Source organism: Caenorhabditis elegans, chromosome II, assembly GCF_000002985.6.
Source record: "Caenorhabditis elegans chromosome II".
In the NCBI taxonomy this organism is placed as follows: domain Eukaryota; kingdom Metazoa; phylum Nematoda; class Chromadorea; order Rhabditida; family Rhabditidae; genus Caenorhabditis; species Caenorhabditis elegans.
In genome coordinates, this window is record NC_003280.10 from 1,184,696 (window position 1) to 1,211,839 (window position 27,144).

Consider the following 27,144-nt stretch of genomic DNA (forward strand, 5'->3'; position numbering starts at 1 on the left):
ACGGTATTAATCTTCTGAAATTTCAGGATTATCCAGGTACGCCCATTTTTTAAACCCCGCCCCTTTCTTGGCTACTAGCAAATTAGCGTTAATTTTTGAGGCTCTATTTTCAGAAACTTCCAGTTTTTTTCCATATTTTGAAAACAGCCAGACCTGTGAACCATTACAAAAATCTGGTAGATCAAAAGTCGTAAGATTATGGCGCCTAATTATCAAGTCGATGTGTCTCTAGAACATAAAAATTGCAACTAATTATGTCCTACGCCTTTTATGTGAATTGCATACATGTGAATTTTCCCTTGTTGACCTTATTTGGCATTTGTAGGTAGGCTCAGTGGCTGCCTAGTAGGCAGGCGTACTTAGGCTAGGTAGGCTAGGTAGGCTGGGTAGGTTAGGTAGGCTAGGCAGGCTAGGTAGGCTAGGTAGGCTTGGTAGGCTAGATAGGCTATATATACTAGGTAGGTTAGGCTGGCATGTAGGCAACCTAGGCATGCAGGTAACCCAGGCAGATAGGTAGGTCTTTTAGTGCCTCCAAAACCTTAACAGGGTTTACTGTCGGCACCGTTTCTCGCTGGGTCCAATAAATTTCCCGTTTCGGCGCACCTTTTTTCTCGTTTTGTTCTATTTCTCAGGGTCATTTGTGTATTTATATGATTGTCTTTACCTCCTCAATTTCCTTTTCCCGATTTTATAGAAATCCAGGTTAACTGATTGCATTTTACCTCTCATAGATTCGAAATTCTGCATGATTTCTAGAAGCGATTTTCAGGTTTTATTCAGTTTTTGGAGGTAAGAATATGGTAGATTTATGGCTACAAAAATTTAAAAAAAAAAATCAAATTTAGTACTCAAAATCCCTGAAACTTTTCTCTAGTGTTTCCGGGATTTTTCAAGATTTTCGGCAACTTTTTCCCATTCCAAGGTTACCTCCACATGTAATTCTCATAAGTACTTGAACAATTGGTTCTACTATCTTCAAGTACCCCCTAACAGGCAACATCTTCTTCTCTTTTTGCTGCTAGTTGACAATGTTTTCTTTTACACTTTACACACCTTTTAGGGCTGCCGAAAAAACGAATTGCCTCCCTCCTTTTTACACTAAAATAATATTTTTTTTTTGTCAAAGCAATCTTTTGTCTATGAAAATAGTGATAATTTTGTGATTTTTAGGTTTGAAAACGTGAAAATTTTAAATTTTTAGAATTTAAAATTATGAAAATTTGAATTTTAAACAGTTGGCAAGTTTCCTATCACTAAAAATTTTCCTTTTCAAATTTTTAAGTTTTGTACATTTTCAAAAAATTAGTTTTTTTGCCCAAAAAAAAGGACAGTCATTATTAGATGGCTGAAAAAAAATTGGGCAAAAATAAAAAGTTGTCTGATTTTGTTGAAAACGGGTACCTCATATATGCTGAATTCAGAAAATCTAGGTTTCACCCATCAAAAACTATTAAAAGTGGCAAAATTGGGCAAATTATTGTAAAAATTCACATTTTTGAAACTCCTACAAAATGGATAATTTTGTAGTTAGAGGACTCAAAATTGATCTCCGAACCCTAAAAAGTTGTCGTTTTCCAATTTTTAATGGCTTTGTACATTTTTAGAAAATTTTTTTTTGCCCAAAAAAAAAAGGACAATCTGAAAAAAATTGCTGAAAATGGCTGAAAAAAAATTGGGCAAAAATAAAACGTTGTCTAATTTTGTTGGAAACGGGTAATTCATATACGTATAATTCAGAAAATCTAGGTTTAACCCATCAAAAACTAGTAAAAAGTGGCAAAAATAGCAAAAAATTGGCAAACATTTACACTTTTGAAACTCTTCTAAAATGGTCATTTTTAAAGCTAGAGGACTCAAAATTGGTCACCAAACCCTTAAAAAATGTTTTTTTTTAGAATATAGCAGTTTCGAACATTTTCCGAACAAATTTTTTTGCCCAAAAAAAGGACAGTCATTAGATGGCTGAAAAAAAATTGGGCAAAAATAAAAAATTGCCTAAATTTGTTGAAAACGGGTAATTCAGATATGTTGAATTCAGAAAAAATAGGTACAACTTTTCAAAAATTAGTACAAAATTATTGGGCTATTTATTGCGAAATTCAGAAATTTTGAAACTCCTCTATTTAAAATGGTTAATTTTGTAGTTAGAGGATTAGAGCAAAAAAAAACAAGGTGCATCCACTGGGAACTTCTCAACTTTGAAAGCTTCTAGTTAATTTTCCAGATGTTCTCAAAGTTCAAATAATCATTTTCCATATAGAAAATTAAATTTCAAACATTTTATCAGCTGAAAATTTTTAAATAAAGCCAAAGCCCATTGAGATACAAGCTGTGAGAAGTTGGACAAAACATGATGCACCGACCTCGACTTTTCAAGTTATTCGTGAATTTGTTCCTACAAAATTATAGAAAAAATGATTTTACAAAAACCCATATTAGTTAAGCTCCGCCCCTGTCTTCTTAAAAATTGAATTTTTAAAATTTTCCCCTCTCCCCAATTTTGCAGACTTGTAAGTTTGTACAGTGGTTCAAAGCCCTTCTCTCGAATGTCTTTTCCGTTTTGCACATTTCTTCGCTTCCTTCTCGCCCTATTGATAATCCAATTGTCAAACAGTGTTGGTCCACTACCTCCACTTCCACCTCCTCTCAACTGTACACGGCAAACGGATTGTCAGGTTCAGGTGCAGTGCTCTTCTTGTTTTAGGAGGCAAAAAATTGGCATTTTCTGCTTCTTTGCTGGATAATTTTTTTTTGAATTTTCATGTTTTCCGAAAAAAATTTGCGTAACATTTTTGATATTCGTGTGTTTTTTTTTCAAATTTTCAGCAATTTATAATTTAAAAAAAATTAAAATTTCTATGTCAATTTACCCATTAACTTTATCTACAGCTACATAACTACAAAACTCCGTAGCACAATGCGTAACTGGGTCGCTACTCAGCCAATTAAGCTAGAGGTCTGTAATCTCAGAGTCTTAGGTAAAAAAAATTGCTATGAGTTTTAAAAAACTTAATTGAAACTAGTTAATTGAAACTATTAAATTTTGTTTTAAAAGAAATTGCAAATTTAAATTTTGGTCAAGTTTTCACAAATTTTCCAAGTTTTTAGTAATAAAAATAGGAATTTTAACATCAAATTTGTTTAAAAAATTTATTTTTGACTACATTTCACAAAACTCCGTATCACAGTGGTTAATTGAGTTGCTACTCAGCTAATTTACTAAACAGTTGAGCTAAAAGCTGAAAATTGGAAAAACTAGGTAACAAAATACCGTGAATTTTAACATTTTGTTCAAAATATTTTTTTGAATCTGAAAAATATTGCAAAACTTTTTTATTTGTTCAAATATTTTGAAAACTTGATTTTCGTCTAAATTTTTGGAAACCTGACAAAACTCCGTATCACAGTTGTTAATTGGGTCGCTACTCAGCCAATTTACCAAGAAAAATATGTGATTTTGCAGAAAATAATCAATTACTACAAGGTTTTGATGCAACTTTTCGAATTTAAACAATTTTTTCAATTTAAATTTTTTTTTTTAAAAGCGCAACAAATTTCTCCTAGTGACCTACCAAGTTAGATCCTTATCTTCCCCTCTTCCTCTCTCCCTCTTTCTCTGCGTCTCCACCACCTCCCCCACTCTCTCGTCTCCCTCCTACCTGTACTTGTTTCTATTGTTCTCTGTGTCTCTTTTGTTAATCAAATGTTTTCTAATTTTCTTTATTTTCATTTGTTTCTGATATCATACGACTTTAGGTTCTACTTGGATTTTTTCGGTTTTTTTGGATTTCTAACAATTCTAGTTGATTTTCTATTAATTGCAGAATTATTTTTTGTCGATTTTTACTATTTTTATCATCTTTTAGACCACATTTCTAGTCTTCTAGCTCAATTTTTGGCAAATTGGCTGAGTAGCGACTGTTACACAGACTGTCTTGTCAATTTTTGTTTGGAGAATCTCTTGAACAGTAGAATTAAAAATTACTAGCTTAAATTAGCTGAAACTTACAGAAAAATTTGAAAAAAATCGTTAAAAAATATCAATTTCGACATTTTCCAATTTCAATTTTTTCTGCCAATTTCCCCCACCCACCTGCTTATTAATTTGTCTGCAAATGTGTCTGCGTCTCTTTTTTTCTGCAGGCATTTTTATTTTCTGTCCCCTAACTAATCTCTAAATTTTCTCACATTTTATAATTTTTCTGAAAAAAAAATTTGGAGAAAAAATCTGGAATTTTTTTTTGCAAAAAAAAATGCTTCCACACATTTTTTTATGAATCACCATCAGATGATGCTTCCCCTTCACATAAATTTTCAGTTTTGTCCAATTTTAAAATAAATTTGTCCCGGAAATTTTGCTGGAAAATTGAAGTGAATTTTTTTTTCTAAAAATTTTTTCTTCAATTTTCAAGTTTTTCGAACATTTCTGAAACATCTTTTTATAGTTATTTTTTATTTATTTTTATAACAAAATTCAAATTTACTGCAGTTTTTGATCCCCATAAATAATGTTTTTTGGGGGTACTGTAGCTCTAAAATTACGCAAACACTACTCGATGCACAATGTCTTACGACAAAATGCACAGGTTATTAAATTGGTCCAAAATCCCACTTTTTTGGTTAAAAAAATTGTTGGAAATTAAAATTTTAATGTGAAAACTGTCCTAAGGTTTCTGTTTCAATTAATAGTACAAAACTGGGTTGATGCACCATGTCTTACGACAAAATGCACAGGTTTTCAAGATTTTCTGTGAAAAATGGTATTTACTTATTAAATTCTCAAGTTAATAGTATCATTTTACAAATTAAATTTGATTTCTGAATATTTCGGTTACTGTAGCCATAAAAGTACGCAAACACTATTCGATGCACCATGTTTTACGACAAAATGCACAGAAACTCCGAATTGCGCAAAAAGTGCCTAGATAGGGGTAAAAAGTGATTTTAAATTCGAATTTTTTGATTTTAAATTTCAAAATCTGCGTTTTAAGCTAAAAATTTCAGTTTTTCCCAATTTTCTCCCAGCAACTTGCCTAAATAACTTGTAACCACTCAAAAAACCGCCCGTTTTTTTTTGTTTCCAAATCATTTTCTCCTCCAACAACCACTGCCACCATAAGGGAAAGAAGATGCCAATTGATGATAGATAACTGATAAGCGCTGAGAAATAGCGTTGCAAAGTGAGAGAGTCGAGAGAAAAAATCGAAAGGAACAGGAAAGCCCATTTCTGTTATTTCACGATGTGATCGCGGCCCTGTTTGATTTGATTTTAGACAGTTTTTTGCAAACTATTTCTCGAAAATCTTGAGCTTTTTTTATATTTTTCTGCAAAAAATCTGAAATTTCTATGGTTTTTTGCAAGTTTCCAAATATTTCATTATAAAATTCAAACTCCCCCCAATTTTCACCCCTAAAACTCGTTTTTGTGGGGTTCTAGCGCTAATTTTGAATTTTACGGAGTACTGTAGTCTCAAAAATACGCAAACACCAATTAATGCACCAGGCTTTACTACAAAATGCACAGAATTTCGAAATTGCGCAAAAAGTGTCTGGATAAGGGTAACAGATGACGCTGAATCTGAATTTTGTATTAAAATTCTCTTAAAATTAGTCTAGATCGCTGAAACTCTCAGATTTTTTCCTGAAACTCTCAGTAAATTTCGAGTTTTCTGACATGCTTGACCTGATTCACCCTTATGCAAATATTTGCACGATTACACTTTTTTCAACAGTTTTCCCGGCTTTTCCTACAAAAATTTACTCGTATTCTCTAAAAAAAATTTGATTTCCTCGACATGTTGTTTTGGCTATAAAACACTGTTTTTCATAGTTCTCACCCACTTTTTGCCTCGGCAAAACAGTTACTATGGAAACGGGTTTTTCGGATTCCTGTTTTTACCCAATTTCTTTGGCGGAACGGGTGGTTTTGCGAAGAAATTTAGTTTTTTCCTGGTTACTGTAAGCTTAAAAATACGCAAACACTAGCCGATGCACCATGTCTTACGACAAAATGCACAGATTTTGGAAATTTCTGTAAAACCGAGGTTTTAGAGAAAAATATGAAGAAAATTTCAAATTTTGCACTAAAAATTGTGTGAAATTCCTGTTTTTAGGCAAAAATACTGCGAGCTCTAGTCGATGCACCAGGTCTTACGACAAAATGCACAGATTTGTGAATTTTGGTGAAAAAATGTGCTTTAGGTGAAAATTATTGAAAAATTCAAGTTTTGCACTTAAAATTGCTCAAAACTTGCAAATTTGGCAAAACAGAGCACGCAAACACCTTTTGATGCATCATATCTTACGACAAAATGCACAGATTTTTGAAATTTGCTGAAAAATGTGCTTTAGGTGAAAATTAATGAGAAATTCGAATTTTGCATTGAAAATTTTCTAAAACGTTCAGTTTTTGCGCTAGAACGTACGCAAACACCTTTCGATGCATCATATCTTACGACAAATTGCACAGATTCTCGAAAATGCCCATGAAACTTATTTTAGGGGTAAAAAGTAGTGAGAAGCACGAATTTCGTATAGAAAAATGTTGAAAAGTTGAGTGAGATGCTACATTTCTGAAAAAAATTAAATTATTGGTTACTGTAGCCTCGAAAATACTGCGAGCTCTAGCCGATGCACCATGTTTTACGACAAAATGCACAGATTCGTGCAATTTTCTGGAAAATAGACGTTTGAGATGAATTTTGACAAACAAATTGAATTTCGCGCTAGAAATTTTTCATAATATCTTGTTTTCACAATGAAAAATCACGTAAAAACTTATCGATGCACCATGTTTTACAAAAAAATGCACAGGGCCTGAAAATTGCCCGAAAAACTTGTTTTAAGGGTAAAAAATAGTGAGAAGCACGAATTTTGTATCGAAAAAATTTGCGAAATTCTGATAAATGCGCAAAAATTGTTTAAATGCCCGTTTTTGCCCCCGAAAATACGCGAACACTATTCGATGCACCATGTCTTACGACAAAATGCACAGAATCTCAAAATTGGCTAGAAAACATGGCTTAAGGGTAAAAAGTGGTGAGAAGCTCAAATTTTATAGTGAAAAATTTCGAAATTTGTCGTAATCTGTAGAAAAATCACTTTTCTAAACTTGGAAATTTTTAGTGAACCCAAAAAAAAATAAATGAAAACTGGAAAATCTTGATCTACCAAAATACTTTTTTTTGCGATCTCTGAATAGGTGAAGCTAGTCATTATGATGGTTCCATCGTATACCATAATTATACCTACCTCTCTGTCTATTTCTCTAATTCTCTCACTCCCTCCATCTCTCTCCCACCCATCATTTCTCCACTTTTTCATCTGCTTTTCCCTTTCTTCTTGTTCTCGGGCGTCTCCCTCACTTCGTTTCGTTCCGCCGCACACCTTTTTGGTCATTTTGTGTGTGTGTGTGTGTGACCACATGTTTACAAATTTTCTCCAATTACCACAACAATAATAATATCATCAATTTTTTGTACTATTTTTGAGACTTTTTTGAGATTTTCTCTAGTTTTCACTACTTTTTGGAGTTGTTGGGTATGATTTTTAAATTCCCCGTTAATAATTACCTCATTTCCTAGATTTCTAGACATTTTCCTCGCAAACTGGCAGAATTCCGTATCACAGTAGTTTAACGAGTCGCTACTCAGCCAAATTACCAAAAAAATCAGTTAAAAGCCAAATTAATTACTGAAATAAGTAAATCCCATTTATTTTTGAAAAAATGCAAAAAAAAATTGTTAAGTTTTCCCCTTTGGTACTTTTTTTCATTTTGAAAATTTTTTTTTTTAATTTTGGAATACGAGGAAAAAATACAAAAAATAGTAAGTATGTTCGATGTTGCAAAACCTAGATTATTAAAATACAACTTTGTCAGTTAAAAAAATTTACACACAGTTTGACGTTCTATTCAGAGCTGTCGGTTCTAGCAAGAATATATCCTCGGTGACTGCAACAAAAATGTTTGTTTGTTTTTTTCTGGACCTTTTTTTTCCTTTTTTTGGGATGAAAAAATTCGCAAAAAATTTTCCTGTGGTGGAGAGTTGAACTTTAATTTCTCATTGAATTACTGATAGTGCTCGAAATTTTTCTTAAAATTTGGCAAAACTCCGTAACACAGTAGTTAACTGTATCGTTACTCAGCCAATTTACCGAAAAATTGCAAAATTTAAAAACTCTGAATATTCGATAAAAAATTACAATAGTCCACTCTTTTTTTCTGAAATTTTTTTTGATATTGTTTTTGAAATTTTGTTTCCAAATTTTGAATTCCACAATTTTTGAGTTTGATTTTCTAATTCTTCATATAAAACTGCTCCTGGTCCCTTACTTTTAGCCATTTTCCTCTAAAACTGACCAAACTCTGTATCACTAAAGTTAACTGGGTCGCTACTCAGCCAATTTACCAAAAATTGAGCAAAAATGCTGAAAATAATTGAACCTTTCCAAAAAAAAATCTTAAAAAGTTGTGAAGACTTCTTGATTCGTGAAAAAGGAATAGTCAAAATTTCAAAAAAAAAAAAATTTCGAAAAATATTTTTTTTCAAAAAAATTTATAGAATTCCTCTGCATCTTCTTTTTTTTGTTGATGGTTTCAATATTTAAACACTACTATTGATTTCTTATCAGTACTCTTTCTTTTTTATCATCAGCTCATACGTTCTTTTTCACACCCTTCCAAATTTTACTCTGATTGTCTAAAAAAATCCAAATTTTTGAAATTTTTTTCAATAATTTTTTCAATAATAATAAAAAAATTTTAGTATTTTCCAAAAATTTCGCCAAATATTCACTGAAAATTAAAAAAAAAAACTCCGTATCATAATTGTTAACTGGGTCGCTACTCAGCCAAATCTACCAAAAGTTCCAGAATTTCAGCTGGAAGCTTGGTTCATCAGGCAAAAATAATTTTATTGATTGTTTTCAGCACTATAATCTTATAGTATTGGCTGAGTAGCGACTCTCAAAATCCTGGCACAGTGCCAAGACAACTTCCGATACAGTTTCACACAATTGACCATTTCAATTGACCCCCCCCCCCCCCCCCCCCTCTACCCCATCTTCGGGAAAAAGGGAATCGGTGAAGGGAACAATATGATTGAAGGTTGTCCCGAGGTCATTTTTAGGAGAATTCGACTCTCCCCCACAACTGTTTTACATAAAAGTCACATTTTTATTGAATCAGTGGACAATTTTTGTGGTTTGAGTCGCTACCCAGCCTCAGTATCACACTAGAATATTGAAAATATTTTGTAAAACTTATTTATCCTTGTATTTGGCTTTTAGAGCAAGTTTCTAGCTCCATTTTGAGCAATGTTATAATGGTTTTAATATTGGCTGAGTAGCGACCCAGTTAGGCACTGTGATACGTAGTAAAAAAAGTAGCAAACTAGGATACTAAAAAAATTTTGTAAAATTTAACTTGCTATATTTTTGCTTCTTGAACCATGTCTCTATCTCAATGCGTAACAAAGTTATGACGGTTTGAATATTGGCTGAGTAGCGGCTCTGTTGACCACAGTGATACGGAGTTTTGTCAGTTTTTGGGTTAGAGGACTGAAATTTTTGAAAGATACTTGAAAACCTATAAAAATTTCAAAATAGTTTTGATTGATTATCAAAAGTCTTATAATCCTCTAAAAACAGGTCTTAAACTTTTGAAATCGGCTGAGTAGCGACTCAAAACTAAAATTTTTTGGTTTAGTGGTAAGTTGAGTAAATTCTAAATTTTCAATATACATTTCTAATACGATTCAAAAATTTTTTCGAAAGTTTTCTACGCAAGTTTTCAAGAGAAATTCACTGAGTAGCGACTGAGTTCACTACTGTGATACGGAGTTTTGTCAATTTGGTGTTAAATTTGCCAAAAATTTATGATGTGGTAGATTTTGACATACGCTTTCGATAAACTAGGTTAAAAATTTGTAAACCTTCCAGTTTTCCTAAAAAAAATCACCAAAAATGTTAAATCAACTGACTACATAGCAATCCAGTTAACAAAAGTTAGCTAAATTTCAAGAAAAACTGCAGTTTTGTAAAATTTGCCATGTTTGATTCAATTGACTATATAAAAAACTAACAAAATTTCTAGTTTCTCAAAAAAAAAAGACTAATTCTGAAATTGGCAGAGTAGCGACTCAAGACTTTCGTATTTGACATTTAGGATACTATAGGTGTAGGCTACTGTAAAATTGATAAAAAAGCAAACTTTGAGTTAAGAAAATTTGAAATTTGGAAAAAAAAACCATTTAAATATTTTGGACAAAAAATAATAATAATAAAGTTCAAAAAATTTTTAAAATTTTTTTTTCATATTTTTTCTTTCCAAATTTCAAATTCCGTATAGTTTGAGTTCAAAATTTCAAACTTCGCGTTCAAAATCCACGTTTTTTCCATCTGAATTGAGGCTAAGTGGTTTCGGATTTTCCTCCAGTTTTTCTCTCTTTTCTTTTCTTTTTTGAAGTATTTGTCTTTTTGGTGGTATGCATTCATTTGTAGTATTAGTTGGTTACCAACAAATATTCGTTTCACTTTTTTTTTCCTTTTCCTTAGAAATTCAGGGATTTCCTGTTCCAAATAATCTCCCAGCTTCCTGGAAATTTTTTTCTGATTTTTTGCCTGGAGATTTAGAAATTTAGCACATTTTCTGTCAATTTCTCGTTCTGAAAACTGTTTTAAATATAAATTTTACAAACATTTATGAAATCCCCACACAAAACTACCCCGAATCCCAAATTTTTAGTCATTTTCCACGAAAATTGGCAAAACTCCGTATCACAGTGGTTAATTGGGTCGCTACTCTGCCAATTTACTGAAAATTGAGCTGGAAGTCTGAAAAATTGCTGTTAAATTTGAAAAAAAAAATACAGAAAAACTAAATTTTATATTGAAAGTTGGTAGAAAAATGGAATAAATTGGAATTTTGAAAAAATATTTCAAAAAATTAAAAAAAAAATTTTTTTCGAATTTCCAAACTTTCAGAAAATTTTTTCAATATATTTCAGCTTCACATTTTTCAATGCATTTTCTCATAAAACTCAACAAATTTCAGCCCCGTAGCTCAATTTCCAAGCGTTGTATGAACCACCGTATCACACCACTCATGCTGTAGGTCGCTACTCAGCCAATTTTCCAAAAATTGGACTAGAAATCTGAAAATTTGAAGTATTAATATATTAATCGAACCAAATTCTTCAAATTCCTAACGCATCAACCCATTTCCTCTAAAACTAACACTATTCCGTATCACAGTGGTTAATTGAGTCGGTACTCTGCCAATTTTTCTAGAAATCTAAAAATATAGAAAGCCTGTTAAACGGCACATTTTCAAAGCCATTTTAACTATTTTTCCCCAAAACTGACACACTGAGTCGCTACTCAGTTAATTTTTCAAAACTTAAGCTAGAAACCTAAAAACTTCAAGTTAGGCTTACCAAACCTTGCCAAATCTACAAAACATATAAAAATTATTGTAAAATTCAAAACTTTTCCCCATTTTTCCGTTATCTGAAAGCCCCGAATCTCGATCTCGCAAATTTTTATGTGTGTCCCGTGGCCGTATTGTATGCATAAAAAGAAAATGAAAAAGCGGGGAAATTTGGGCCCCGCCGATTTTTGATTTTATCTAAATCTATGGAGATGTAGATATGTAGATGAGGCGAATTATTATGTTCTAATTGGCTGTTCTGAGCGGAAATTTGGCTTTTTAGGGTTTTTTGGTGGAAGTTTTATTTTAAAAGTTCAAAACTCAGTTTTTTTCCCCAAAAAAATTTGAGAATTTGATCTACCAAATTAGTTGAACCACTTTTCCATTTCAATGGGGCAAAAAGTCAAGTAGAATTACGGATTTTTATGTGGATTAGACATTTTCAATTGTGAATCGTTTTGGAAAATGATTTTGATTTTTGATTTTTAGAGTTTTTAGCTTAAATATCACACTCCAACTGCCTAATTGGCTGAGTAGCGACTTAGGATACGGAGGCTTTTCAAAATAAATGTGAAACTTAAATTTTTGAATTCAGCGTATTTTTTTACCCATATCCCAAAGGTTTCAACAAATTTTGACTAAAACTGGCAAAACTCCGTATCACAGTGGTTAACTGGATCGCTACTCAGTGAATTTACCTGAAATTGGCTTGAAAACTTCTGGAAAATTTTTTTTGAATCGTATTGAAAAAATATATTAAAATTCTAGTGAAAATTTGATATTATTTTCAAATGCGCACATTTATTCTAGTATCCTCTGAAAATTGCACAAACCAAAAACTGACGAAACTCCGTATCACAGTCGCTACTCAGCCAATTTTCCAAAAATTGAGCTAGAAAGCTGAAAATTTAGGTATGCAGGTTTTAAAGCACGCTGAATTCAAATTTTACATTTAAAAATTATAGGAAATTGAAATTTCAGCCTAAATTTTGGAAAATTCCGTATTACAGTGCTTAACTGAGCCGCTACTCAGCCAACTTACCAAAAATTGAGCTAGAAAGCTGAAAATTCAGGGATACATGTTTTAGTGTGTTTTGATTTTAAATTCTAACATTTTAACTTTAAAACCTGAAAGTCCAGTTTCACATCACATTTTCCAACCTATTGCAATCTCGGTTTTTTCCAAATTTTTCTCAGAAAATCTGCAATTTTCTCGTGCTTTTTTCCACCTATTCATAAAATATTTTCAGGTACAAAATGGATTGGATCTACTCTTGGAAGGATTCGATATTCTACGGAATGTGTAGTTGCAGTGGAAGTCCGAGTTATCACGAGAAAGATGTCCCACATCCACACGACCGGCTGGATATGCCGCTGCAGTTGAAGGCTTATAGGTTAGTTACGGATTTTTGGAATTTGATGGAAAAATCTCAAAAAAAAATATATATAAATATTGGGGAAAATTTGTTTGAAATAACGATTTTTTTGGGCGCTACTCAGCCAATATTCGCAATTTTCAAATTGTTATAAACTATTAAAAATATCAGTCTTTTCACATACCTGTTGGTGAATTTTCAGCTTTGTATCTTTAAAACTGGCATAACTCCGTATCACTATAGTTTACTGGGTCGCTGCTCAGCCAATATAACAAAAATTGAGCTAGAGACTTAGAAATTGGGGCGCAAATGTATTAGAGCTTTTAAACTTTGGTGGAACTTATAAAAGTTCACAAAAATTGTGCGAGTTTCCACGAAAAGGGCAAAATTTTACCTAATTTTTTAAAAATTGATTTTGGCAAATATAAGAGTTTTGAACGCATTTTTCTAAGAGTTTTCTGATTTTTTTTTCAAGTTTTACACTTCCTCCTAATATTCCATTTTTTTCCACACAAACCCTGGAAAAGCTCCGTATCATAATGGTTAACTGGGTCGCTACTCTGTCAATTTATCAAAAAATGAGCTAGAAGCCTAACAATCTTGAGCTAACTGTTTTAGGAGCTGCTGCTGATTTTAAATTTTCATACTAATAATTGTGAAAAAGTTAGAAAAAAAATTAGTTTTCAAGAAAAATATAATTTTCTATTAAATCAGATTTTCGTCAGAAAATGAAAATTGCTCCAGTTTTCTTTTGGCGATTTTTCCGAATTTCGCGGTTTTAAAATTTGAAAATTTTATACAAACTGCCTGTTAAACTACCTAAGAGCCTCTTATAAACCTATTTTTACAACAAAAATTCCTTGAAAACTGGGAAAAAAGTGTCTGGGACGTATCAGAGCACATGTGTCATGTCCACCTGATGCTCTACTGCTCATCCTCTCAGTCAAGAGCGAGTCACGGCAACTCGGTCCAAAACCATTTCTAATTAGTAAACTCTCAAAAACCAAAACTAAATAGCTTAAAACCATTGTAAATTAGCTTATTTTTGCTAATTAGCAATGATTTTAAGCTAATTAGTTGTGGTTTTTGAGAGTTTACTAATTAGAAATGGTTTTGGACCGAGTTGCCGTGACTCGCTCTTGACTGAGAGGATGAGCAGTAGAGCATCAGGTGGACATGACACATGTGCTCTGATACGTCCCAGACACTTTTTTCCCAGTTTTCAAGGAATTTTTGTTGTAAAAATAGGTTTATAAGAGGCTCGCTCTTGACTGAGCTCCTGTGATTGACACATTTTTTGTTACGTATTTCTGGTCATTTGAGCTTGTTTTTGCTAGAAATGTTAGTTGAAAAAAAATTTTTTTTTGGAAAATTTTAAAAATAATTTTTTGTTTTTCTTGCAAATTTTTGAAATATAATCCCTTTAACTCATCACTTTCATTTACAATCTTTCGATTTTATTTTGAAAAATAAAATTTCTAAAATATTTTTTTTTTCAAAAAAATATTTTCCCCGAGCTCTAATCCTTATTCATATCATCATTTTAATATCCTCCCATATCAAAATATATTTCTCATCAAACTAAATGGCAGATTATTAGCATTAAATATGTACACTTGTATATCTATATTTGGTGTCAAATTTGACACTAATCCTCGGATATCCCCCTTCCTGAGGAGGCTCGAGAGAGGAGAAGTTTAGGATTTTTGAGAATTTTTGCTTTGATCTTCAAAATTTTTCAAAAAATGTATAGTATTTTAAATTGTTGAAATTTTGCCAGATTATTCAAAAAATAATTTAAAAATTGGAAAATTTTTCACCAATTAAAAAAAAATTTAATTTTTTCTCAGATTTTTGTAAAGATAATTTTTCTTCTTTTTTTAAAAAATCAGTTCTTATTGAAAATATAATTTTCAATAAAGCTTGACCTCTTGTATGTCTTCTGAACCTTTAACGTCCAAAATTTCATAGTTATAGGTTACTGTAGGCCGAAAAAAAATTCAAACACTAATTGATGCACCAGATCTTACGACAAAATGCACACAATACCAAAAATGAGCAAAAAAGAAGCGCTTGGCTTTTCCAAACCAAAAATAGGTTGAAAAAGCAAAGCAACACAAAAAAATTACAAACATTTTCGAAAAATTTTTTTTTGAATTTTTTTTTTTTCAAAATTTGTATTCCAATTTTTCACATTTAAAACTCAAAATTATAATTTATTTTACTAAATTTTATCGAATCGGAATGTTTTCTGGTATTTCCGCACTAATTTTCAGCTGTTCGGAGGTACTGTAGCCTCAGAAGTACGCAAACACCAAAAAGTCTTACGACAAAATGCACAGATTTTCAAAATTGATTGAAAACTTGTTTTAGAGGTGAAAAACCCCAAAGAAGCCAATTTTTCAATTGAAAATAGTCAAATTTTCTTTTTGAAAACTCAAAAAACCTACCATTTTCGAGTTTCCTCCACACACACACACACCACCGGGAAATTTGTTAAAATAACATTGGAAACCCCATTCATTTTCCGGTTTCTTCTTTTTGTTCCGGCGATAAAAATCTCCGAACTTTCTAATTATACCATATATATATGGGGAGGTCAAACTGCTAAATACCAGAAAGTTTTCCACATTTTCTAGCAAATTTCGATTATCGCGTGCGCGGGGGGTTTTCACTACTACGCCCACTACTTTTTTTTCACTTTTTCCCGCGACCTTTCTCCCTCGCTTTGATGGTGGGAAAGTGATTGGCATTTAGTTTTGCTTATAAAATGGGTATTTAGCTGAAAATTTGAGGTTTTGGAATTTTAGAAAAAAATTTGAAAATTTTTTTTTTGAATTTTTTTCAAATTTTTTCTAGTATTTTTTTCCAAAATTTCAAAAACTGTTCATTTATTTTTTAAGTTTATTTTTTTTAAATTTACCTTTAAGAAACCTCCCCGAAACAAAATATGAGTCATGGTGCACCTTGAGCAAATAGTGGCCACGCCTCTCATCTTCCTGCATTTTTTTCCGCAATTTTGACTTTTCATTGAATTTTTCACAGTTTTTCGCAGTTTTACATAGTTTTTATACAGAAATTTGAATTTTTGCCACTTTTTTAAATCTTAAAACCTTTTTTTTTAAGTCGAAACTGTCAATTTTAAGAATTTGTGCATATTGTCGTAAGATATGGTGCATCGATCGGTGTTTGCGTACTTTTACAAAAAATTTAAAATTTCGGTGTAGTTTCAAATACAAAATTTGATTCAGGCAAAGCTTTTCACCCTAGAAACTCAATTTTTGCCACTTTTGAGAATCTGTGCATTTTGTCGTAAGATATGGTGCATCGATTGGTGTTTGCGTAGTTTTGGTGCTACAGTAACCCAAATTTTTGCAAACTGGCAACAGTTTATTGTTTATCCTTTAAAATTTATTGCAAAAATGAAGAAAGATGTGCTTACTATTAGAAAAAAAGTTCGAAAATAGTTCGTGTTTGAAATTTTTAAAAAATTGTTTTGTAGTGTTAAAAATCAAGTTCAAGAACTTTTTCTACCCCAAAAAGCAGTTTTTCAACCATTTTTAAGAATCTGTGCATTTTGTCGTAAGACATGGCGCATCGATTGGTGTTTGCGTACTTTTGGGGCTACAGTAACCCGATTTTTTGCCGAATAGCTAGTTGGTTGCTACAAAATAGCAAAAAAAAACAATCAAAAACTAAAAATAAATTGTTAGAAGTTTAGAAAACTTCAGAAAAAATTTTAATTAAAAAAATTTTCAAAAAAAAAATTCCAAAAAAAAATTCCCTGAACCATGACTAATAGTTAAGGTAACTAATCGGATAGGTGATAACCTCCTCACACAAAATAAACATAGAGGCCACGCCCACTTTCTCGCCTAAGTCTCTGCTACCAGTTTTCTTCTTCTTCTTCTCAATTTTCTCCCCCCCCCCCTCCCGGCCATCACCATCATTTTGCCACACACACACACACAACCTACTTCTCGTTCGTTTTGCCGTGCCCGTCACAGTATTGTGTCATTATTGTATTCAGAAGAAGAAGAAGCCCAACAAAACTACCGGCAAGGCTAAGTGGCGGAGAAAAGCTTTGGAAATCCCCGAAAATCTCCAACTTTTACTACTACTCCAACTTAAAAAATGTCTGAAACAAAAACTTCAAAAATGACATCAATATCGAATCGAGATGGTATTTGTATAATATCCATCAAGGCGGCTTCCATGGACGCCGACGAGGCGCCTAAATCACCCGGCAAAGTGATTTTTAGACGACAGAGCCGCCCGATGCGGAAGAGTGTCAAGGGATTTTTCAAAATCACTAGGTAAGGTTGCGATTTCTGAATTCTCCGTGTAATTTGCAAAATTTTGACCTCTATATTGACCTGTTTCGGTGAAAGTTGAAGAAATTTCAATTACGTTGGGTGCGTCGCGTGTCGCGTTGCGGTCAGAAATTTCAACTTTCGGTTTACCGTATTGTAGGTGCTCTAAAACAGATTTTTTTGAATTCTCCGTGTAATTTGCAAAATTTTGACCCCCATATCGGCCTATTTCGGTGAAAGTTGAAGAAATTTCATTTACGTTGGATGCGTCGCGTGTTGCGTTGCGGTCAGAAATTTGAACTTTTGGTTTACCGTATTGTAGTTGCTCTAAAATAGATTTTTTTGAATTCTCCACAAAATTTGCAAAGTTTTTAGACCTATTTCGTTAAAAGTTGCAAAGATTTAATTTCCTTAGGCGCGTCGCGGTCAAAAATTAGAAAAATTTTTTACCGGACTTTAGCTGTTTGAACACCAATTTTTTGAATTCTCCACAAAATTTGCAAAGTTTTGAGCCCCATACCGACCAGTTTCGGTGAAAGTTGGCAAAATTCTAGTTACTTTGAACGCGTTGCGTGTTGCGTCGCGGTCAAAAAGTTTGAAATTACAATTTTTGCCATTTTAAAACATTCTAAACGTAGCCCAGGCAGATTAAAATGTTCAGTATGCTTTCTACAGTTGGAAAACAACTTTGGATATGAAATTTCATGCGAACCGCGACGCAACACGCGACGCACTGGAAATAATTAAGATTTTTCCAAATTTCTACAATAAAAAGCATTATAGCTGTCACAGCAAAACAAATTTGAGGAAGATTTTAAAGTTTCAATATTTAAAAAAAATTTCAGTTGTTTTTTTCCAAAGTTAAGATGTCAAAAACCGCAATTTAACAAATTCCTTATAAAATTAGTCACCCGCAACAAAAATCTTCCTTATCCCTATTTTTGTGTACTCTGAAGTTTGTCAAAGCGGTCAGGTGTTCACCTTTCCTATCTGGCGTCTCTACCCTTTTTCTCACACAGTTTTGAAAAACAAACAGTATCCGCTAAGTGATTCGTATTTGACGGATTATTCACTTTTGTGCCTGATTTTTGAGTTCAGAGTGGTTTTTGACATTTTCACGTTTTTTTTTTCCAAAAAACGTTGAAAATTTTATTTTCCAATAGAATTTATGAATTTTCAGTAAAATTTTCAAATTCTCCATGTAATTTCCGAAGTTTTAACACCCATATTGGCCTGTTTTGGTCAAAGTTGAGAAAATTTGAATTATTTCGGTTGCGTCGCGTGTCGCGTTGCGGTCCAATCCTTAAAATTTCGCGTTAAACCTGTCAAAACTGAATTTTAAAAATATTTTCTTTGAGTTTACATACTATAAGATTTTGAAGAGCAATTATTATAAACGTTGAAAGTTTTGCAGTGCGTCGCGTATCGCGTTGCGGTTCAGATTTTCAAATTTTGTAATATTGACTTAACATTTTTTAAAAAATTGGAAAACCTGCCAAAATGTGTATAACTTCATTTTGAGTAACCTTAACACTGTTTTCGGTTTACAGGGTGAACTTTCAAGGTGGGTGACCGCGACGCGACACGCAACGCACCCAAAATAATTGGAAAGATTTCAATTTTACCCAAAATAGGTCAATATGGGTGTCAATTCAAAGCAAATTTTGCGGCAATTTCGAATTTTTGTATTAGAAAACCTAAAAATTGGTTTAAAAAAGTTTTCCCTGGAAAAATGCCAAAATTTCAAAATTTCATAATATTTCTACAAAGTAGTTTGCTGTTTGACCAACTAGTTACTTTGTGTCTTATGGTTCGTCATAATATCTTTTTTTCTTTTTTTATCATCACCCAAATATGGTAGTTTTCTCATCACTTAATACCCATAAAGTAGTGCCTAAATTTCTCGACAAAACGAGACGCAGAAAGTTGGACAAAAGTCAATTAAGTACCCCCACTCCCTGTGTTTCATTGTAATTTTCTGCGCACGCTTTTCACTTTTTTATATACATATAAAATGAATCATTCCCTAAATGACTTTAAGGAATGTAGTTCTAGAGACGGGATTCTCAAGTTGTGACGTCATTTTCTTTTTGGGGGAGGATGATTTTGGTGAATTTTAAATTTGAAATTCAGATTCAGCGTAAAATTTGCAAAATTTTAAGCCCCATATCGGCATGAATCGGTTAAAGTTGAAAGTTTTCGAATTTCGTTGGATGCATCACGTGTCGCGTCGCGGCCAGGAATTGTAAATTGCTGTCTACAGTATGTAAACTGTTTTGAAATCAGTATAAATTGAATTTTCCGTTCAAGTTGCTTTAACTTGCCTTATATTGCCATGTTTAGTTGATTATTTTATTTCGGGCGCGTCGCGTGTCGCGCAGCGGTTCAAAATTCGAAACAGGCTTTAATTAATAAACTGCTACAAGTTTAACATTTCACTCATTTCCAATAGTGTCAGCAGCCTCAAAAATAAAAGAAAAACCTCAAGAAATCCCAACTTTTAAATTTCAACCGCGACGCGACACGCGACGCATCCAAAATTGTACAAATTTTACAAATTTCACCCGAAATAGGCCGATATGGGTGTCAAATAAAAGCTGACAACCTAACGAGTTTAAAAATTTCAAAATCAACTAGTTTTGACCGCGACGCGACACGCGACGCATCAAAAATTCTAGAAATTCGAGATTTTTGAATTTTGATCAGAATTTTGCAAAAATTTCTTTTTTTTATGTGGAAAGCCCCATAAAAAATTAGAAATTTGTTTCAGAAATTGTGGAAATTGTGTGGGAATTTTTTTGGGCATTTCCGTATAAAACTTATCGAATTATTTTCTTTCTCTCTTCGCTGCTGCTCTTTGTGCACTGGAATTTCACTGATTGAACAATAGCGCTGAGCTTTGAGCTTTTACGAACATTTTGAACCCTTTTCTGGGATTATTGGAGTTTCTTTTTCTAGAATTTTTTGAAAATTTTGGACAGTTTTTCGGGATTATTGGAGTTTCTTTTTCTAGAATTTTTTGAAAATTTTGGACAGTTTTTTGGGATTATTGGAGTTTCTTTTTCTAGAATTTTTTGAAAATTTTAGACCCTTTTCTGGGATTATTGGAGTTTCTTTTTCTAGAATTTTCTGAAAATTTGGAACAGTTTTTTGGGATTATTGGAGTTTCTTTTTCTAGAATTTTTTGAGAATTTTGGACAGTTTTTGGCCCACTTTTGGGGTATTTTTGCACTTTTTTGACCTATTTTCAATAGTTTTTGGTCCAAAATATCCAGTTAAAAACCTAATTTTCTAGTAATTTTCTGCAAATTTTTCTCACATTCCCAATTTTAGTACCTTTTCACCATGCTAATCCGGTCTTTGCCATCGTCCCATCAATTCTGCATCTTTGTCATTTTCTTGAGAGAGAAATAGGTGATTAGAGAGAAATAGAGTGAAGGGTACTAATTCCACTTTTCATCTTTTCATGAATTGGAATTTTAGTAGTACGTCCGTAGTAGAAAAGTGGTCAGGGAATGGAAGTTCCAAAAAGGGGAATGGGAAATTGTAGGGAAATCTCAATTTTCAAAAAATTTCGTTATAAAAAATGAAATCAGCATGTTTTAAAACCTCTCCACCTAAATTTTCAGCCTTTTAGCTCAATTTTTGGTAAATTGGCTGAGTAGCGACCCAGTTAACCATTGGGATACGGAGTTTTGCCAGTTTACGGCGGAAAATTCTAAAATTTTTTGAGAGAAGCAGTACAAAAATACGCAAATTCTTTTTTACTTGAAAACTTTCAATTTTTGAAAATTGGGCACATTGCAACAATCAGTTTTGACCTAAATTTTTAGGATAAATGATAATTTCCATATCAATATTTTTATTGTAAAATTTGATTTCAACACGTTAAGTTACACCTATCTCTCATTTTCCAGCTCTCTAGCTCAATTTTCATTAAATTGGCTGAGTAGCGACCCAGTTAACAACAGTTATACGGAGTTTCCTCAGCTTTTGAGCTGGAAATCTGAAAATTTTTGCACCGACGTAAAGGATAATGTAGATTTTGAAAATTGTGCTCATTTTGCTTTGTTGGTCCTTTGAAAAATTTTGCTCCAAGTGTATTCTCAGGTACCCCCCACACTTGATTTTCAAGTTGCATTACAACTCCAAAGTTCAAGTTTGCAGTAAAAAAATGTGTTTTCTGAAACTTTTTCCTACGTAATATGTAGTACGCATGACTTATCAATTTTGTAAAATCACATGGAATTTCAGCTTGACTGGACCAGATTTTCAGCTTCAAAACTCTGATTTCAACCAAATTTTATCTAAAAATCACTTTTTTAAACCAACTTTTCAGATCAAAAACCCGTTTTTCTAAGCTTTTTACCTAAAAAAAATGTTTTTCTATTTTTTTTTAAATTTAAAATTAAAATTTTTTCCCGGTTTTCTACTAATTTTATCCTATTTTTTAGGTAAAAAGCCCTTTTTTTCATGTAAAAAAAACTCAAAACCCATGGTTTTTACCAATTTTTTTTACCTAGAAACTTCCGTTTTCCAAAAAAAAAAATCCAGTTTTTCACCTGAAAACCACTGATTTTACCCATTTTTACTCAAAAAAAACCTGGGTTTTCATCAATTTTTTTCACATGAATAACCCCGCTCGAAATGGGATTTATCGGTAATTTATTGCACTTTTACCACTGCTAACATATGGTCACTGTCAAGGCCAATTTGGAGAGGTTTTCGGCACTTTTTGTGTCATTTTCCGCCGAAAAAACACCTATAGCTGGCTTATTTTTATTTTCAATTTGCCAGTTTTTACCAAAAATGTCTTTAATTAAAACACTTTTTTGTCAAAAAATTTCATAAATTTTTTAATTTTATAGCAGTTTCATAGCCGAAAAAATTGAAATTTGCAACAAAAATAATTAATTTCCTTTGCCCAAAAAAAATGTCACCGAAATTGAAAAACGGCTAAATTTGAAATTTCCGCTCTTAATTTCCGGCTTTCGATTCTCGACACATTTTTTCATTAACCAGAAGCAGCAGCAGCATCGGGGCTCACAACATTTTGATACTAAATTTAAAAATTTAGCGTTGTTGGCTCTTTGCGCACATTTTTATGGGGTTTAAACGCATTTTTGTAGATTTTTATTATGAAATTCGAAATCATCACATCTATTTATGTTGATCCCTAAAGTGTTAGGATTCTAGCTCAATTTTCACGCAAATTGGCTGAGTAGCGACCCAGTTAACCATTGTGATACGGAGTTTCCCGAAATTTAAGCTAAAAATCCGATTTTCAATCATTTTTTATTGTAAAATTTGAATTCAGCGTATTTTAAAACCTATATACCTAAATTTTCAGCCTTCTAGCGCAATTTTTGAGAAGTTAGCTGAGTAGCGGCTCAGTTAAGCATTGTGATACGGAGTTTTGCCAGTTTTTGAGCTAGAGCTCTGAAATTTTTTGTGCTAGACGTTAAAAACTATGCTGAATTGAGTAAAATAACCAAAACTCTCCTGAAACGCAATTTTCCTGTGTTTTTGAGAATTTAGGTATTGCGAAATTTAATTTGACACCCTATTTTCGAGAAAACCAGTGAACTCTGTAAATTTTTATTACAAAATTTGAAGTTAGCGCATAAATCTACGTATATAACTTAAATTTTAGACTTCTAGCTCCACTTTGGCAAGTTGGCTGAGTAGCGGCTCAGTTAACTACTGTGATACGGAGTTTCGTCAGTTTTTGAGCTAGAATTCTGAAATTTTTTGTGTTAAACTTCGAAAAAAACGGCAAATTCGTATTTAACAATAAAAAATGTAGAAAATCGAATAAAATTAGCAAATGGTCGAGCCACATGACAAATTGTTTCTCTCCCGCTCATCCCCACCACTTTCCTCGTCAAAATGACCACTTCACACTCAATTTACACCTCTCTTTGTTTCTTCCCCGTCCCCCTATTTCTTCTTCCAGTGTGTCCAATTTTCTTGTTCCCCAACAATTGCTTGGGGGGACATTGAAATGTCTCAATTTTTGACTTTTTAGTCTGAAATTTCCCGAAATTTCCCCAAAAAAATTATTTTAATGAAAGACCGTTCATCGCATCAGATTTGCAATGTTTTGCTACCTTAACCCCAAAAATTTTGTAAATTTTCAACTGAAACTGACAAAAAATGGTTAACTGAGCCGGGGTACTAAGCGAATTTACCAAAAATTGCAAAAGTTGAGCTAGAATCCTAAAAAATTGGGGTTATACGTAGAAAAAGGTGCTGAATTCAAATTTTAACTTGGAAAATTGGTGAAATCTCGTTTTCCGGTACAAAAGCTGTTGTCAAGTTGAGTTTTGCAATATCAGCATTATCTACTCCCTATATAGAAAGTTTGTGATTTTTTAAACTTTTTAGAGAAAAAAGCAGGATTCTAGCTCAAAAACTGACAAAACTAAAAGTTGAGCTAGAAGTCTAGAAATTGCGGCATAAGCTTGATAAAAATTGAAAAATTCAAACAAATTTTTTTTACAAGTTTTTTTTTTGAATTTTGTAAAACTTTTTTTTCTCAAAAATTTTTTTTTGAGAAGTTTATAGTTCAACAGGGTAACAAAATGTACAGAATTTGAAAACAATGTTCAATTTCTAGTCAAAAAATTGCTGAAAATCAAATTTTGCACTTCCAGGTTCCTAGTATCTTTTTTTTGAGTCGCTACTCAGCCAATTTTCCAAAAGTCCGGAAAAGAAATTTCAAAAAAAAAATTGTTTTTCGGAATTTTTTTTCCAAACTAGGATTTCGTTTGGAAATTCAGTTTTACAACAAAAAACCAACATAAATGGGCACTTGTTCCTATTAAAACCGCCAAATAAAATGTGCATTACTAACATTTTGTTCTGGGATTTTAATGATCAGTTCTCGTCGGCATTTCATCATCTTTTCACCCGCTTTTTTCCCGATTTTCCGGATGAGAATGATGTGCTCATAGTAATGTATCGAGATTTTTCTTTTAAAGAGAAAGAGAGGCAGGGAATGAGAGACGCAGACAGTTAGATAGATATTTCTCTACTCATCGTAAAGTATCGCCTCCTGAACCCCTTGTTCCTGTGGAGGTGGAAGAAGAAGAAGAAGAACATGTGTGTGAGTGCGAGCACACAATGGAAATTCCACATTTTGACCAACTTTTCTAGATGGATTACTGTAGTTTGACCTAGTTTTTGAATTTTTTAATTTGGACCAATTTTGGATTTTTGGCAAATTTTGAAAATTTTGGTATTTTCAAAATTTTTTTAATTGTGAAAAACTGCAGTTTTACAAGTTTTGGTAGATTACTGTAATTAAACATTATTTTATTTTTGGGTTACTGTAATTTGACCTAGTTTTTGAATTTTGGAATTTGGACAGGTTTTAGGGTTTTGGCAAGAATTTCAAATTTTTGCCTTTTTTGAAATTTAAAATTTTGTACTTTTTAGATTTTTTTCAGTAAGGTTACTGTAAGTCAGCCACCATTTTCAAGTTGGGTTACTGTGGTTTGACCTAGTTTTTGAATTTTGAAATTTGGACAATTTTTAATTTTTTGGCAAGATTTTGAAATTTTTTTGGCATTTTTCAAAATCTACCAAAACTGAAATTTTTACAAATTACTTTTTTTTTAGATTGGTCACTAGATTACTGTAGTTTGACCTAGTTTTAGAATTTTTGAATTTGGACAAATTTTGGATTTTTGGCAAATTTTGAAAATTTTGGTGTTTTCAAAATTTTTCAAAATTCGAAAAATTTGCAGTTTTACAAGTTTTGGTAGATTACTGTAACTTAACATTATTTTAATTTTGGGTTACTGTAATTTGACCTAGTTTTTGAATTTTGGAATTTGGACAGGTTTTAGGGTTTTGGCAAGAATTTCAAATTTTTGCCTTTTTTGAAATTTAAAATTTTGTACTTTTTAGATTTTTTTCAGTAAGGTTACTGTAAGTCAGCCACCATTTTCAAGTTGGGTTACTGTGGTTTGACCTAGTTTTTGAATTTTGAAATTTGGACAATTTTTAATTTTTTGGCAAGATTTTGAAATTTTTTTGGCATTTTTCAAAATCTACCAAAACTGAAATTTTTACAAATTACTTTTTTTAAAGATTGGTCACTAGATCACTGTAGATTGGCCTAGTTTTTGTAAAACCCAGTAGTTTTTACAAATACTTTATTTTTCGAAATTTTTCCGCAATTTTTGATTTCCGAGTTTAATGTTCCTTCCCGAACCACCCTCAACTATTCCGTGTGCCACATGAATTTTTATGAGCTTTATTTGCTTAACACATGCTCAGTTTTCTGAGCCTTTTTTTAGCGAAAAATTCATATTGGCTGAGTAGCGACTCTTCAAAATTTTTCAGATTTTTTAAAAGATTTTTTCAAATATTTTTGGTTAAAAATATGAGAAAAATGTGAAAAATTGGAATTTTTCAAACTTTTTAAAAGTTTTTTTTTGAAAATTTGTTAAAAATTCCCCCGTACACCATTACTTATTTTATGCATCAGAAAACATTTTTCTCATAAAGTTTTAATGAGAATTACAAAAGTGTACGGATATGTATGTAATTTCCGTGAATGTCTACATACCATTAGGCGCTCCCCCCCCCCCCCGCACTCCCACACCATTTGCGTGTTTCTACATTTTTATTGTGATGTAGTAATTGTTATCAGTTATGTTATTAGAGATAAGATTTGGCATTTTAGACTGAATTAGTGGAAACTAAGAGATTTTAGAAATCCCGAAAAGAATTTGAAAAAAATTGGATTTTTTTACTAAAAACTTTGAAAATTCATAACTTTTTCATTTTTCATCCATTTTTTTATTTTCTATGTTGTTGAAATAAAAAATACTGCTGTAAACCAGAACTTTTCGGGACGGGACCTTAAAATTCCAAAAAAAATTCTCAGTTTTCCAAAACCTCTAACTTTTTCAAATTTCGAGCAACTGTTTTGAAATTTTATTCGAAATAACCACAACTAGCTTGATGTCTTAACAAAAACAATATGAACACTGGAAAACTGAAAACTACAGTACCCCGGGGCTTTTCCTGCCGGGACCAACAAATGTTTAAAAAATTCGTGTAGGAAAGTAGATTCAAGGTCAAATGGCTTGGAAACCAAGTCAGATGTTGCTTGGTAACTTTGAGGTTTTCCAAAAAATATTTTTAAAAATGCCAAAAGTTGTTTTCATAGTTTTTTGATTCAAGTATTTGAAATTAATGTTTTTCCATTATAAATGACAAAGTTTTCTTTAAAATTTTTGAAATTTCCAGACGCAATTCGCTAAACGCTGAGGGCTACTACCGTGATCTGGAAAGAATGCACGAGCGGGGCCTCTTCACCACCGGAATTAATTATAATGCAGAGAAAGTGAGTTTTGCAGATTAAAATTTGTATAAAATTGAACATAAAGTTATATAAAAGTTCACTTTCTGACAAAAAAAAATTTTAAAAAAACTTTTTTTTTTTTTTTTCGAATTTTTTTTTGAATTTTTTTCTAAAATTTTTTTCTCCAAAAATTATTTAAATTCAAATTTTCCCCATATTTCAGAGCGAGGATTTTTTAAATATGATCGAGCGAATGCAGAGCAACAGACTTGACGATCAGCGATGTGAAATGCCAGAAAGGGTTAGTTATTTTGAATTTTTACAGGACTTTTTTTGGGTTTGAAGTCATTTTTCTCAAAAATCTGTTTTTTTTTTTGAGAATTTATTGGTATAATTTGAGTTTTGCGCGGTTTATTATGTGTTTCTTGCGTTTTTCTGAAGGTTTTAGCTCAATTTTGAGTATTTCGGGGGTTACTGTAGCTTGAAAAGTACGCAAACACATATCGATGCACCATGCCTCACGACAAAATGCACAGAATCTCGAAATTGGCTGAAAATGTGATTTTAAGGGTAAGAACCGCTAAGAAATCCAAATTTCTCAATGAAAACCTATGATTTTTTGATTTTTCCCAACTTTTTCGACCAATTTCGACCAATAACCCAAGACATTTGACACGTGAATAATAAATAATTGAGATAGGTCGGAAC

General features: G+C 32.2%; 1 protein-coding gene across 3 annotated transcripts in view; it reads left to right on the top strand.

Annotated features, from left to right (window-relative positions):
• Positions 1-12,678: 12,678 nt before the first annotated feature.
• Positions 12,679-27,144, top strand: part of F53A10.2 (Rap-GAP domain-containing protein) — a gene marked incomplete at both ends in the record, with an annotated part of 33,409 nt that continues 18,943 nt past the window's right edge. Inside the window, 3 exons of one of the 3 annotated variants that reach the window (NM_001393000.1) lie at positions 12,679-12,822; positions 26,382-26,478; positions 26,660-26,737. In NM_001393000.1, coding sequence (NP_001379965.1) covers positions 12,686-12,822; positions 26,382-26,478; positions 26,660-26,737 — 312 coding nt within the window. Of the gene's footprint in view, positions 12,823-16,769; positions 17,121-26,381; positions 26,479-26,659; positions 26,738-27,144 lie in introns of those variants that run through there. The other 2 variants (NM_001393001.1, NM_001322701.3) reach the window with 2 other exon arrangements.